General features: G+C 36.0%; 2 protein-coding genes across 4 annotated transcripts in view; one reads left to right on the forward strand and one right to left on the reverse strand.

Moving 5' to 3' along the window:
- Positions 1-1,733: 1,733 nt before the first annotated feature.
- On the reverse strand, positions 1,734-8,674 carry LOC124434772 (major facilitator superfamily domain-containing protein 4A-like). 2 transcript variants are annotated; one of them, XM_046984674.1, is made up of 13 exons: positions 8,408-8,674; positions 7,423-8,256; positions 6,838-7,015; positions 6,539-6,556; positions 5,804-6,016; positions 5,482-5,617; positions 5,279-5,406; positions 4,374-4,466; positions 3,827-3,907; positions 3,566-3,713; positions 3,411-3,481; positions 3,036-3,153; positions 1,734-2,688 (listed from the first exon to the last, which is right to left on the reverse strand). In XM_046984674.1, the coding sequence occupies exons 2-13, from the start codon at positions 7,767-7,769 to the stop codon at positions 2,462-2,464; spliced, it is 1,758 nt and encodes a 585-aa protein (XP_046840630.1). In that variant the 5' UTR covers positions 7,770-8,256; positions 8,408-8,674; the 3' UTR covers positions 1,734-2,461. The 2 variants fall into 2 exon arrangements, with proteins under 2 accessions (XP_046840630.1, XP_046840629.1); XM_046984673.1 differs by having other exon boundaries at positions 7,423-8,320.
- Positions 8,675-14,055: 5,381 nt separating this feature from the next.
- The window catches only part of LOC124435005 (stabilin-2-like), a 59,284-nt gene continuing 58,026 nt past the window's right edge, over positions 14,056-15,313 (forward strand). For both annotated transcript variants that reach the window (XM_046984957.1, XM_046984958.1), the window contains exon 1: positions 14,056-14,454. In XM_046984957.1, coding sequence (XP_046840913.1) covers positions 14,133-14,454 — 322 coding nt within the window. In that variant the 5' untranslated portion in view covers positions 14,056-14,132. The remainder of the gene's footprint in view (positions 14,455-15,313) is intronic.

A 15,313-nucleotide genomic window follows, 5' to 3' on the forward strand; every position in this document is an offset into this window, starting at 1 on the left:
GACGCTTTTTATTTACGGTTGAATGAGTATCAAGGTCATGCTTTGGGCGTGTAATGTTTGCGTTTTCATACGTGAACTTCCAAGTGAAGGATATAACTGGACTAGATCAAAATTAGACTAGTATGCGTATCTTTAGAGTTCTGAACATATCTACTTAATGTCTTGTGTAACTTATTCTTCAAAATTGCAATATAGGTATGGGCGAAAGAGTTTCTATCTGTTCAGCTTGCATAAAGCATTTCCGAAAAGAATAATGAATCGGCAAATTGTTCGAATGAATTTTTCATCAAGAAAAACTAATTTACCGCCGACAAAGGAATTTTTGTCCACCTCGCATGCTAATTGGTCAATAACTTTGATTTGATCTCAAAAAATGTGAAGGCAGCTAGCTGTGTTACGTCCAGGGATGTGCTAGTCGGAAAATAACATGTTATTAACAGATGAAGGGATGATGGCGTTTTTAGGATAGCTTGTTGTGTGATTTCTTGAGTTGTAATGTGTAAATCAGTCAAACTGACCTTTTGATACTTTTTCAGCACTTTTAATACAAACTTGCAATGTATTTAGCGAAATAATGGTGTACTGTAATGATAACTGTTGCAATAGATTTCTTACTTTGTTTTCAGATTTAAAAAAGTGCATGACACATGAAAAGAATATATATTTGAAATATCGTATTTTGTCTTAATTCGAGATGCTTCCACGTTGAAACGGCTATGTTACAGGCGAACACAGTTGATGATAAACTACTTTTCAAAGTGTAACTTTAATAACGTGCTGCAACAGTTATTCCTATATTATTATTTTGTTCTATTTCTATATACATATTGAGCACTCGGTCATTTCAAATTAACGTATTATGGCCTTTTAAAAGGGAATATGATGGCTACTTATCTTTATTTTAAAAATTCGTTTCCCGCTCTGGCGCTAATATATATAGTGTTTCAGAAACTTCTTGAAAAGATAATGTATGAAATTTTGCTCTCTTTGCACAAAATGTTTGTGTATGTTTCTACTCTCTATAAACATGAAGCCAAATTAGTGCGAATGAAAAGGCTGTTCGAAATAAACAACAAGTCTTAGCTAGACTTCTAGAATCGTGTTCAGACCTCCGAATCTGAAATAAACACTTTTCAAGAACACTTGGTAATCATTTCTAAAATGAACACAGTTGGAAACTTGTGTTTTCAGCAGTCAAAGAACAACTTGATATTCGTTGTAAACTATATGTGGTTGGATCATATTTACCTCTAAAAAAAACCTGGGAAAGATATCAACACAACAACAGTTCACAATGCAAGTCGTGTGAGTTTCAACACGTGTTTATGCTTACGATCAATTATAAGTCGAAAGAAGTACAAATTGTTAATTTTTATGTATTGCTGCCAGATCATAGATGGATAAACTATTTTTAGTATCTTGCGCATGGCAGTTTGAAAAGTCTGACTGTTTGGCAAGACGAGATGACGCCGACAGGGTCTTAGCTTAGAACATTAATGGGAAGGGGGCGGGTGAAAATTGATTTATTCTGTTGTGCCCACAGATTGCTATATTATTGATGAGATACTGATTCTTGTCGTTTTCCAAATCTGAAATGATGTACTTCTTGATTTTTGTTGAAGGGCCGCATTGGACCGTAACAAAGGGCCATAAACAGACATGTTTGCAGCAGTTTTCGAGGAGGAGAATTGCGAGTCTTAAAGTCTTAATGAAAATAAATTTTGAGACACAGATTTATGATTGCGTTGCAAAGACCATTTAAAATGACTTAGCGACTTCTTCAGTGGAATTATTTTGCTTCACATCTTTCTCCAGAATAATTAACTTTATTAACTATGCAAAAACGTTGCTGATATCACAAGACATAATTAAGATTTGTAAAATAGTAATTTTTATCTACAATGTCTTGTGAAATATCTAACTTCGGCATCTATGCACATATTCATCTACTCATTTATCTATTTAAATGTTTTATATGCGAACTAAATGTTCCGACGATGCGAAAAATCAATGGTCTTTGAAATGTTATCATGCAATGTGATGTCACAATGATGTTTTTGCATAATTAATAATTTAAATTCGCAAGAAAGATATAAAATAATACAATCTATTCATGAAGTCATTCAGTAACTTTAAGTGTTCTACAATACAATGAGAAAACTGCGTAGTAAAATTTCAATTCATAACCACTTTACGCAATAAATGCAAAGGAGTGGAAACCATTAAAGATTATTAATGAATACAATCTTTTCTAGAGCAAAGTTTTGCACGTTATTTGTGTTGTTATATTGTGGCCAAAAAAAAACTCTGCGAAAAGTGTCCAGCGATGGACAGGACACAACTCCGTCTTTTGGGTTTTGCATCCCATCAATCAAGTTGAAGTAGTTGTATTCTCGTGTACACGCTTTTGTACTCCTCCTTAGGAAGGTAGTCGTCTTTGAAAGCTCATTATCCTATGTACTCAGTCTTGGATAGACGCTATAGATGTCAGGCTGTTTGATGTTGCCACTAATGTACCTGTGCTCTCCCCAGTTCCGTGCTCGGCGGACTCCATTGAAGTCGAAGCACTCGAGCTTTCCGTCGACGTAGAAAGAAGTTTTGTGTATTCGTATTTTTTTTCACTAGGTTCCCGTTTGTAATTTTTGTTCTGACACAGAGTATTGAATATGTTTCGCATGAGTGACATCACTGGAAATAAAATTGATTTACTAAATTAATTTCATACAACAATGCATGCAAAGTTGTATTAAGTAAATGAATTTCATGTGACAATCCCTATTAAAACGGACTGACCAAATTAATTACACGTATAATAATGTAATTAAATTTGGACTGATCAAATGAATTTCATCAAAAAAAACATTGAAGGATGGATTCCAATGATTCAGTGCCTCTCCTCTTTAGTGCAGGGTCACAACTTTGCAAATAGATGTATTTTACCAGTAAGTCAAGATCAACACCAACAGTCCTTCTCTGGAGTCTTAACTCTAACCTGGACGATCTACATCTACAAACATGTAATGATACTTTATTACCTGAAATATCACGGGTGACCGTAGACGACCACCGAAGAACAATGTATATTATAATAGCCAAAACGCATGTGATTAATCCCACGACTAAGAAGTAGATTGGTCCAGCTTTCACAAACAGCTGAAATAGAAATACGCTCATTTTTTACCAGGCAGAGCTTCATGTGTACGTAGATTTATAACCAAAGTCAATTGCTGAAACTATGTACGTTTTATCATTTAGAAACTATCAATGGATGTATAATACGAACGTCATCATGTTGGATATATGAGTGCTGATGCAAATAAATCAATACTTATCGATTTATAGTAACTGACTTATACGTATTTTCAGGTAATTACTTCGATTCTGAGTAAGTCTGTTAAATCTGCACTAACCTTCCCGACAATCATTGGAATGATCATCTCACCCGTTGCTGAACCTATCACCATCAAGCTGGTTACTGGACCTTTAACAAAAATGGCGAACCCTTATCTCTAGTAACAGTTAACGTTTTAGTCATAAGAAATCCTTTTCCTTATATACTGCATACCTGTAACCCATATGTACGTTTCGACTAGAGCTAAAGTTGAGGGAAACACGCTGCTCGCAAATAAAGCAAATAAGCTAACTCCAATGTAAACAGCCAAGGCCTTTTCGTGTAAGTAGAGCACGAATGACATCGATAATAAACATCCAGCCTATGAAGTAGAGATGCGCACTAGATCTCGAGTTCTTGATAGGTACAATTGAAATATTTATATATTTTTATTCATTTATGGCTATGATGAATAATTTTTGCTTCAGATCTTACCAAACTGATGCACACCATTTTATCAGGTTTGATGAACACTGCTGCTGGAATGGATATGAAACGACCTGCAGCAAAATGCCCCTGAAATTGAATGAAATCGACGGAAAGATGGTAGAAGAGTTCAAGTAAAAAATCAATGATTGATGATTATGTGAGTACAGGTCACAACGAATTACAATATTCATGAAAAACTCTGTTCATTTATCATAACCTCTTGCAACAAGCCATATGGAATGTTTTCATTCATTTTCCAAGGAATCAATACAACAATAGAGGAAGTGACCATGTTGGTATTCAAATAAACTTCTAACAAAGCAAACTTCATCAAATATTTTTCAATTGATATTCCAAAATGGCCGTTATGACATCGGGTATAACACGCTTCATATGCGCTAACCCTTACTAGCTCTGTGTTGCAATCAAGTTTTGTCAACGTAGAAACAAATACATAACTTTGTTATGAAGATATAAATTTATACTTGTAGTTATGGAGTGATGTATCGAAATTCAGTTGAGGTCTTTGATAAATACTAAGAATGAAACTAACCCAAAATAGAGTGCTTAATAAAGCACCTTGTTGACTTGTCAGATGTACTTCGCTTTTGACTGCAAATGTGTACAGGTATCCAGCGTAGCTGCCCTATGTACAAGCAAAATCTGCTCTATAAACCAGCTCCAGTGTCAAGAAAGTTGTGCATGTCCTAGTCATTGTACTTTCGTGCAATACCAAATTTTTGTATGATTTACGAGTTTTTTGAGAATCATTTCAATTCGTTAAATTTTTGTTGGAAGTATGGTTGTCATTACCACAAAAATCTTACGCATGCGTAACGGAGACACAAATCATGAAAATCACAAGTCGGGGAAAACACGAATGTTTGTTCCTACGTGTTTATAAATGATTGAACATCTTCTACTTGGAAATTAAGAAATATTTCATTTCATTATGAAACAAGTCTGCTCAAATTACAATCATTTAACTCGTTTTGCTGTGGCTTTTAATAAGCTATGCAAATTAACTTAGCTTGCTTTGCACAGTGTGACAACTTTCAACAACTTTTGTGGTTTTGATTCGAGTACACTTCAGCATATTTTGAAATTACTCGATGAAACTAAGAGATTGAAATTGACGTGAAGTGGTTCAATAACATTTTAAATTTGATAGACAATATATAATATGATGGTTTGTGAAACTCTGCAATATTTCTACCTTCTACAGTATTTTTTCATGATCCAAGAGAGGAATATGATCTACTGCAATACTGTCATTTGGAAACAGGGACATCAAACTTTTTCTTAATGACAAATGAACTCCTTCACCGTTCAAAATAGGGAAAGAAATTTCGTTGACTCGAGACTCAACGAACAGTACTGACTGAACGAATTGTTGAAAGTAATAAATTTCTTGAAAAATTATTCCTCTCGATCTCATACAAAGAATGTACGTCTTACCTTGAGGCCTTCGCATAAGAAAAGAAGACTTGAAGATAGAAAAGTAACGACTATCACACGTATGGAAATTGAAATTCGGGGCTTACTTGCCGGAAGTAAACTAACGGGCTTAAAAATTTGACTTAAATCTAAATGCAAGACATAAAAGATCATTTGTAATTGACAAAACCACGTTGATAGCTTTTTCATTGCTGCCAACTTACTTTTCGTGGTATCTTTGTTTGACAATGAGTCTTCGTCACTCAAGGAAATCATTCGACCTTCATTTGCGACAGGAAATTCATCCTGCAGGCGGTTTTGCTTCACGACGACATAAAGGAGGCTAAGAATTATGGGAACCTGAGAAGAGATAGTGGTTGTTTGTAGAATATTCAAGATGATAAATTTTTTATTTTTGATTTATCTTCCATGTGTATGAAAGCCCTGCAGCCATTGCTTTGCGGTTAACAGTCTTTTGCTCCCAAAAATGCAAAATTCCTCCCAATAACTAACCACACAGAAATTTATTTTCTGAATTTCACTCACCTGAATAGAGGCAATTATCCAATAACCGTAGAGCACTTTTATTGGTTCATCAATGATATCTTGGCGGATCATTGGACTATTCACTGTCCCGTTCTTCATTGTACTTCTTGACGAATTGCGCATGGCAATCGTTACTTCGCACTTGTCTCGCAAGAAAGGGCGAACAATGATTGGACTAAGCAAAGCTCCAATGCCATAACAGAAATGGAGAGCCTGTTTGTGTGGAAGGCACTTAAGTTAAAGGTTTATATTAAGATTTGCGAGAGCGTATTTTCGGAATTTTTTTATCAATAGGGTCTATTAAATGTGCTGTTTTAACGAACAAGACGGTGGAATTATTCAGCTTTCTTGAAAAGTTTGTCTTCTCTCAAAGGTTCTTCAAACTGTTGGTGTTTATGTCAGGGGCGTGCTGGTTAGAGACGAGACAACGAGACCTTGTAGTAGGCTCCTGGCCTTATTTAGTTAAAAAAAATTATCAAATACATACACCACGGTTTATTAAAGCAACTTTAGTACAAGAGTTGAATACCAGAATATTTAGCTTGTTTTTGTTTTAATCCTGCAATCAGATCCATTAAATGCTGCCCATTTTTTGTTTTTTTCGAGGTTCCAGCACGCCCCAGTAAGTGTTGACTGACGTTTCGACAACCTTCACTCTGAAGATGACTACCGAATAGTTCAAATCATTCACTTAATTATGATGAAATGTTCATATTATTTAGGTTATAGTTTTACCTGAAGTCGTGGAGCAACCTATAATTGAAAAATGATCAGTTAACGAATTCAGTTATGCAAGTTAGACATTTATATCAGTGTAGTCATCGTTAGAACGCTGCTATTACTATAATCGTATGTTATATCTGATGTTCGAGAAGCATTCACCTCTCGATACAGATCAGATACAAGATCATACGTTTAACTATGCAAAACCTAATGGTAATGTACCATCAATAGCAGACAATAATGTTGTATTTGCGCTCGGTTGTAGTGATAACATCTTGAACGATGGTTCAAGAGGTCAAAAGCAAACCTACTTCTCTTCCATGAATTTTGATAAGATTGACATTTGCTACTGTATCGATCATTCCCATGTTGACTCCGAGTACACCAATTGTAACCAATAGACCGTAGTAGTTGAGCCATAGAGGAATAAACGACAGACAGATACCAATCACCGACACGTTTGCCATCAAAATTCGATTGCAGTTGTATCTGAAACGAAAGCCCTGCGAATGTTGAGTGACTCATATGCACAAATGGGAGATGATTTTCACTCCTTCTTGTCATTATAAATATGGTATGATGTTAAGTTCTTATTTAGCAGATGTTGATACCTAAAGAGTTGTCTCCCGAAATACATCGGTTTTTTAAGTTAGTTCGTTTGATTAGAACTATTTAGTTGGTATTCTATTTGCTTAAAACCTGATCTAAAAACTGATAGTATTCAGTTTGTCGAAACATCAGTCAATATCAACATCAACAGTCCTTCTCAGGACTTTACAAACTTGGACGATCTACATCTACAAACATGTAATCTTTTGTTTCTTGAACTTCAGCTAGTATAATTGCCATTTTATAACTTATAACACAGTTTTACCTTCTTGAGGCTACTCTATTACCTTTCCGCCAATATCCCCCCGGAAAGTGAGCCAAACCAAGCAGAAAACGCTTGAATGAAAAGGACCCACGCCATCCTGTTCATACCGCGGTTTGTTTGACACCCCAACTCTAGTAAGGTTGGTCCAATCACGGCTTCGGACAGTCCCAAACTCAAAAACGCTCCGCAGTAACACAACGTTGCAATTTTACCAGTCAAGAATTCCAGATTATTTTCGTAATCGTTTAAAAAATGTTGCATTACCATCTTTAAGCAACTCCTTTGCTGTTTTGGATGTTTTGAAAGCAACGTCGGTCTGGGTTCGCCCTTGAAAAGTTCTCGGAGTGTTCTGTTGTGATTATTTGCCATCGTTGGGGAATTTGAAGTTGCAAACACTCTATCAACTTGAAACACTTATGTCTGTGTGTTGCTATTAGCGATAAGTGCCGGGTTTCGTTCACTTCAATTTATTGTTGAGCGGTTCTTCATTCATAGATCTCATCGATTCTTTGCTAAGAAGTTTTTCTTTTTTTGCACGTATAATTTTTCCTCGATTTCCTCAACTTGAATATTTGTATTGATTTTTTATATATTATATAAACCAAAAATGAGAATTCCCAGGTAATCGCCCTGTTTACTATATTGCCGTTTTTTGTTACAATACCTTCATGAATATCTCAGATGTCTGAAGTGCACTTGATCAAAATATTTTCTTTTTCTATCTTCAAATACCATAAAGAACGCACTCTTGTTTTTCGTCTTTTCGTGTCCGTCAATTGTCTCGAGTTCTCCTTTTAAATTCCGTCTGACTCGGTCATTTTTATCTTTAGCAGTGTGCGATAGCTACGTGCCCACGCTGTAAAAATATGGAGTTTTTCCTTCGGCAAAAGCAACACAATAATTTTCATTAGCTCCGGGCCCTGAATAATAAATCATATATTTTCTGATGTTACAAATTTTGTTCCAAACTTATGTATAACTATTTTTGGAAAGTGAGATCAGAAAACCTTCTCTATTGCTGTATTTTCTTTCCACTGCGAACACTTTTCCTATATAGTCTTTAAATATTGTAATTTTATTATACAGATATTAGACCCAGTAGGATGTTGATTTTACAGCAAGCAGCAATTTTAAACACACAATCTTCGCACTGCCAAACGGGTCTTTCCGCACAGCCTTTGAATGAGCGAACGAGTTCGAAAGAATCCCAATTTTAACCACCTTAATAGGAAAATGCTAAAATGTCGAATTTGAATTGGAGTTTTTCATTTGAAATTTCTTTACGGCGTGTGGGCAGTCTTCGATGTATCATGAATTTTTTATGTGTATTCCATGGCAAAGACATCTGCCTGTGTTGCCGAAACATTTTTTTTATGCCAAATGATAAGATTTCGCACAATCAAACCTCGCTTCTTCGCTAAGCAGAGTTTTTGAAGCGATCAAACAAAGTGGGAATGAGGAGTTCTTTGGCGTGTTTAGCATGCGTTTGTAAGTTTCCTCACTCAAGACTGAAAAAATCAGATAGGAGTACAATCAACACAGGAGGTCAGTGGGACATTTTATTAATATTAATGATTTGTGATTACTATCGCATCAGGGTACGTAACGTAAACTCTTGCACGCATGGAGACGGCCTGCAAATGGTCATGGGACAATCGCGGTCTGATCCTGATGAAATAACCACTTTATTTTTGCTTTTTGCACCTGATTTTTACGACTTCCATATACAATTTTATCCATAATAACAACACATGCATATCGATAGTTGGGAATTTTAGAGATTTCTATGGATTGTGCAGTTCTCTTGATTCTTATAGATTTTCAGAGAATTTGTTATATTTTGCGCTAATGCATGGAATTTTTGAAGTAATACAGGCTTTGCAAAGGACAAGTAGGTGGATTTGGGGAGGGTGTGCGACACCCCCAATGTTACAATACTTTAGCTTTGTCGGGCAATTTCCACTGCCAGTATACGACTTACTCTTCAGGCAAAAATGTTTTCCCCTCAACACAATTGTCTGGTTAACATCTTTTATTGTGCCATATCTTGTTTGTATGCTTACACCACTATTTATTGTTGGGCAACGCCCTATTTAGTTTTCTCGTTGGGAAAATGTATCCTGCCCCCTCCTCACAAAGGATAAATATAAGTGCCTGAACGCCTGGGTCTATCAGCCCTCACATGTCGAAGAAATTGCAGTCGGGAGGCATTCGGTATTTTCTCTCACTTCAATAGTACTGGTCACACAGCATCTTTGTAGATATGCAGCTTCCAAATACTTTCTTCTTATTCTTTCTTGGGCGAAATACTTGTAATTAGATCCGATTTCCAAGCACAAATCTTCTAATTTCCAAATACAAACCTTACTTAAACGTGCGGAGCAGCTATGTCTCTCCCCCCGTGTTTCATCACCCAACTCATCCTACATATTTTTCATATTCACTTCACTCACCTGGCACACTTGCTTTGATACTGTCTTTGGATGAAAACGAAACGTTATCTCTCTATGATAAATGTTGTTATAGTACATATATTTCGATTAAAAAACAGGAGATCATAAGATATGGAACTCTGAAACAATTGACAATATAAAAAGAAAGTATATTTTACACAAAACGGACAAAAACACGAACACGAACTTCATCACTGGGCAAACAGTCCACCTTTGGTTGAAAAATAACATAGTTTGTAAGATAACATGCAACACAGGTTATACATGCAGTGCAACACTGTTTGCAACAGCGTCAAAATCCATTTTATATATGTCCTCAGTCTTGTTATTGCATGATCAGCGAAGTGATTGTTCTTCCCGCCATTTTTGTTTGATGGTTGCGTCAGTTGCGTGCTATATTTGGAAAGATGTGTGTTCGGTTAGGGTAGCTGAAAAATGAAAGTAAATTGCTGTGCCCCAGTTCGCTGAAAAATGCGCTTCCCATGCCCAGACAGCCATTCGGAGGATTCAGGTCGTTGTGTGTTCGATCGAATACCGACTTCTATAAAAATGTGCTATTTTGCTATTCGTCGTTTCTTACAATAATTTCAGAACAATCAATAGATATCGCATTGGAATCATAGTACTTCCTTCTACTAAATTTCCTATATTTCAAATTAACGAAGTATCTCTTTCCAGAATCGATTGTAAATCGTACGATGCTTTTACACCTAAAGATAAACTCGTTAACGATGCCCTTTGATCGTTTCTTTAGTTTTTGCAACATCCGCTTCCACTTTATGGTACAAAGGACACGTAAGACAAAAATAGCGGGAGAGAAGAATTTCATTAGAAGCCGTCGAAATAGCCTTGAATTACAACAACATAGAGGAAAACTTCTTATAAGAAGCCTAACGAAATGGTACAATAATTGCAAAATACACCTTGGTGAAGATGATGATTTATTTTTCTCTCGAACTTTTGGTACATTGGCTTCTACATCATTACAAGGAACATTCATAACTTGTTGCTGTACTCGTGCTTGCTGTAACAACGCCATGTACCTTATGATATTTATCTATCTATTTGATGCATTTCCAAAATATATAGCTGCAGCTTAAGCTTTTAAATTGCTTCAATGATTTTATTCAAAAGATTATATTCACTGCGAATGATCAATCATTAATGCATTTGTCGTCTGAAAATAAAAATATGCAAATGTTTCCCTTCTCTTTGAGAGCAAGATGTTTTTTAATAATTTTGATGGTTGGGGTGGGCGGACGACTGGCGTATACAATAGATTTCAAAACAATAGATTTGAAAAACAATAGATTTCTGAACGCGCCAAAACGTGCTGGCTGGCAACACCAACGCAAGCACGTGTTGTACAAACATCTTGTGTTCTGACACTGACCATATACGAGCGGTTATAGCATAAGTAGATTATGTTCAGTCTACACTGAAGTTCGATGTAGGAAAATTGTACTGAAAATGAGGAGGAGATGTTGCTGACTTGCTGAATCTGTTGATAGTCGACAAGTAATATAAAAGTTAAGACCGACCAAGCTATTATTTGTTTTATTGCTTTGCTTATTAATAAGTTGCTTTTCCAATGAACAGGTTCGGTTTGCATTTTGTCACTCACTTAATGCATTTTTGTTTAACTTTATATTTTTAATGGACTTAAGCGATGATTTGTTACTTCAGCAATGTACACACAATTCTTTTATACTTGACAAGGGGCGGATCCAGGAGGTGTCAAACTGTCTAGTGCGTTTAATAACACCGTCAGGATTTTTAAAATTATGCAACATTGCGAAAACATCAATCAAAGAACTTAAATAATACGAGAAAGACTCTGACATTTTATTTAAACGTGGATAAGCTTATATTTTCTTGCTTTTACACAGCATTATTTGATATTTCAACACAATCCCCATAAAAGTTTGGTTCGATAGTTCGACCACTGTTTGTTTCATAAATTAAGTACGCATTAATTTATTTTATGGATACAGTAAGCAGATGCAACAGTTCGTTGTTCTGCTTTCGAACCAATTAGAGATAAATCGCGATGATTAGACCAAAGCCTTGAACAATTTTCATTCTGGTCAAACAGCTTTTGCATTCTGAGTCTGCTGCGACAGTTTCGATGCAGCTTTCCAGGCCAAATACTATTTCTTCGTCTGTACGGGGCTGCACTTGATGACACAGCGTAGTGGCAAGGGCATAGCGTAGCCAGTTCGCAAGTTGATTGCATTGTGTGGATTTCAAACCGTTTGGATGATCTTCCCTTTAGAAATCTATTATTTTTGGAGTGAGTGAACACCAGCAAGACCAAACTTGTAAATCTGGCCCCATCACTGGTGGTGGCTTGAAGAGTTGGAGTCAATGTTTATATTTTCTTACAAATACATGCCTGTTCAAGTTGCAAACGCGCCATGTCGCACAACCATTATTCTCATAGGATGTATGAACAACGTCACCCAAGGTGATGATAAGATTTTGTCCTCCTATATGATCATGTCACTCTGTGGAAGTTAATTCATCCTTCGATAGAATGAGCTCAAACTTTTACACATTTGGCCGGAAAGAAGTTTGCTTTTACGGCGTGACTTCAATTTTATCTTGAATTTTTCATTTTTGCATTGCAGTTTGCCGCGTTTGGCTGATAGAACCACTGATATGTATATTACACTGGATAACGCACCATGTATAAAATAAAGAAACATAATTGAGCCGGAAGTTGGCTCATCTGATTATGACCTTCGAGAAGGGTATCGGTCCTACTTTACTATACTTTTGTATTACAAAGTCACAGTTTTTGCGTTTTTATTTGTTCTACAAACTTTTGATTCGAGCAAAATTTTTGTGAAAGGGACAGAACAACCGGCAAAGATATTCAATCCTAAAAAGTTTGTCTTCTTGGCTTTATAATGGCAGAAAATTGAGAAGGTACAAGGTCGACCTGCATTGTTTTGAAACAAACTGGAGATTATATGATGCTGCTGCTTCTTAAAAAATGTAGAAATAATACAGAATCCTACTACTGCTACCAAAATTTCATCTGCAATGATGTTTATGGAAGATTGCTACAAATTTACTTATTTAACAACACTTTGTTATTCACATCGCTAATATCATAATAATTTCAAATTACGTCTTTACTATAACAGTGAAGAAAAAAAAAATCGACATAGAAAAATAATCAGAAAGACATTTCGATGAACAATAGTAAGTTGAAAACGGTATCATTAAACTCTACGAGATGTACATCATCAAAATATGCGAATTAAAGTACCTCTGTTGTTATTAAGCGAAGCAAAGTTTTCAACCAGTTCATATGTGAACAACTTCAATATCGATGAACATGTTGAAGATATGAATACCTTTGTTCTTACTTTGTTGTAAATTTGTAATTTAAGGATTCATCTTCTAAAAATGCCTCGCACGGCTGAAACTGTCCGCGTCACCTTCAACTTTCTAATTTCAATACAACTTGCCATTTTATTTTTCAGTCGTTACAAAGCCAATAAACCAGAGCTTCAGGGTTTAATATCTGTACCGGTTTTCCTCTACATGTCATAAAAATTTTGCCTTAATCAAAAGGAATAAAAACGCGAAAACTGTGATTTTGTTACACAAAAGTATGGTAAAGTGCGACCGATACCCCCCATGAAGCCAGTAGCAAATGATCGATCTTCCGGCTTTAATTTTTGCAAGAGCTGCGTTATCCAGTCTAATATACATATCAGTAGATAGAACTGCTCGTATTACGAGAACTCGATTATTTCTTGTGTTTGGCTTATTGGCTGCATGGCAAAACGCCCAACGCTAAAACCGATTTACTTTTTCTGCTGTTAATTCTGAGTCATTATTTGTTGAAGAGCTGAATGGGGGTCTAAACGATGTTCTTTAGCCAATTTTAACTCTTTCAGTCCACTCGTATAACAGCTGCTAGTCCAAAGTCTATATTTACCAACGCCTTATTCAGACTAACTGTTCGGCTATTACGGAATACTTATGTCAGATACATGTCAAAAAAGTTCAGCGAAATTGGCCTCTGACGAAATTTATTGTGTTGTATGTATTTGCATTAAATATATGTGTTACCTTAAAATTTAACTGTCGATTAAACTGTCTATTTGTTCCATTCATGCATGAAAAAATATCTTGTATGTGTTCGCCTTTGACCCATTTTTTTTAACATAAACTCATTAATAATGTATATTTATGCCTTATGCAACGCGAGCATGATATGAAAACAACGACGCACACTTCACGAATATAATCGGCGTAGACGATGCGGCGACCAAGAATCGATTCGCTTATTTTCAATACCTGTCTTTTTACTATTATCGTCTGTTGTGTAAAGAACTCGTTCGGTGCGAGCTCAAATCGCTTCTGTAACAAGTCAATCTCTACAATTACGCCAACTAAACACTGTATCATTTGTCCTATCAATGCCGCGTTGATCCGTTGTCCGTCTGGCACGACCCAGCTCACAAGTCATGGCATATTAAAGTGTATTTTGTCATCAAAACTATACGGTTGTGTACATTTATGCAAGACTACGACCACGAAAAGAGTTTGTTGTAAAGACCATTGGGGATACGATTGTAAAGGTTCGCCACATTCATTAAATGCTTTCTATTCAATGAATGCTTTCGTATTTTATCGTTGACGATGATGTATGTACATAGCAATAGAGAGTCTTTGATTTTAATGCTCGCTTGCATGATGGCTTCTATAGACAAAGCCAGATCAAAATACCTGCGAAAGATTGCAAAAGCTTCCTGCCACATAGTAATACCCACCTCTACACGTTCATTTGGTTTGCCTTAACTCAAAATAACAGTTGAACAGTAAATGAAATAAACCGTTGACCGATCAACTGCAGTCGGCGTGTAAAGATCGCGTGTATTTTTTACTTAATTTCACTAGTTTCAATATTTTTGAGTACTGAGTGCCGACTCATTGACTTTGAATTGAATTTTGAGTGCCACGTACTGAGTTTGAATTGCTGCTGCGTCATGTAAATCACTAGATCGTTCAGGATATTATGTTGATCAAATGGCAGACAGCGAAGAGGTTTATTAGTTCAATTGATAACTGTGATTTATTCCAAAGGATGGGGTGGATATTAAGATGCATGTTTTAAGCAAGAATCAAAAGCTGTAGAGTCTTCAAATAGCTAGGACTTCCTTTTGGTGGTTAGCTGTTACATTTTACCGTAGGTGTAGAATAGACTAGATAATATATGAGAAGTGGAGATGGCATGGCATGGCTTTCACACCAAACAGACACAGACTTGCTAGCAGCATACTAAAAGCTCAAACAGAACCATGACTTCACTTACTAGCAAAAGGTCACAAGCAACGACTTGAGACAACTGGCCACAATCTACAAAGGAAAAATGAAGCTGACAAAACCTGCAAATCATTGCTCACTAAATTTCTGATTATCAAATTATACCCAATTACA

This window comes from Xenia sp. Carnegie-2017, unplaced genomic scaffold (genome assembly GCF_021976095.1).
Source record: "Xenia sp. Carnegie-2017 unplaced genomic scaffold, XeniaSp_v1 HiC_scaffold_14, whole genome shotgun sequence".
Lineage (NCBI taxonomy): Eukaryota > Metazoa > Cnidaria > Anthozoa > Malacalcyonacea > Xeniidae > Xenia > Xenia sp. Carnegie-2017.

Coding starts and splice junctions, on each gene's coding strand:
- LOC124434772 (XM_046984674.1), bottom strand. CDS start 7,769: ATGGCAAATAATCACAACAGAACACTCCGAGAACTTTTCAAGGGCGAA. Junction 5,618..5,803: donor GGATAATTGCCTCTATTCAG/GTGAGTGAAATT, acceptor ATCTCTTCTCAG/GTTCCCATAATTCTTAGCCT. Junction 4,467..5,278: donor TCTTATGCGAAGGCCTCAAG/GTAAGACGTACA, acceptor GCTTGTACATAG/GGCAGCTACGCTGGATACCT.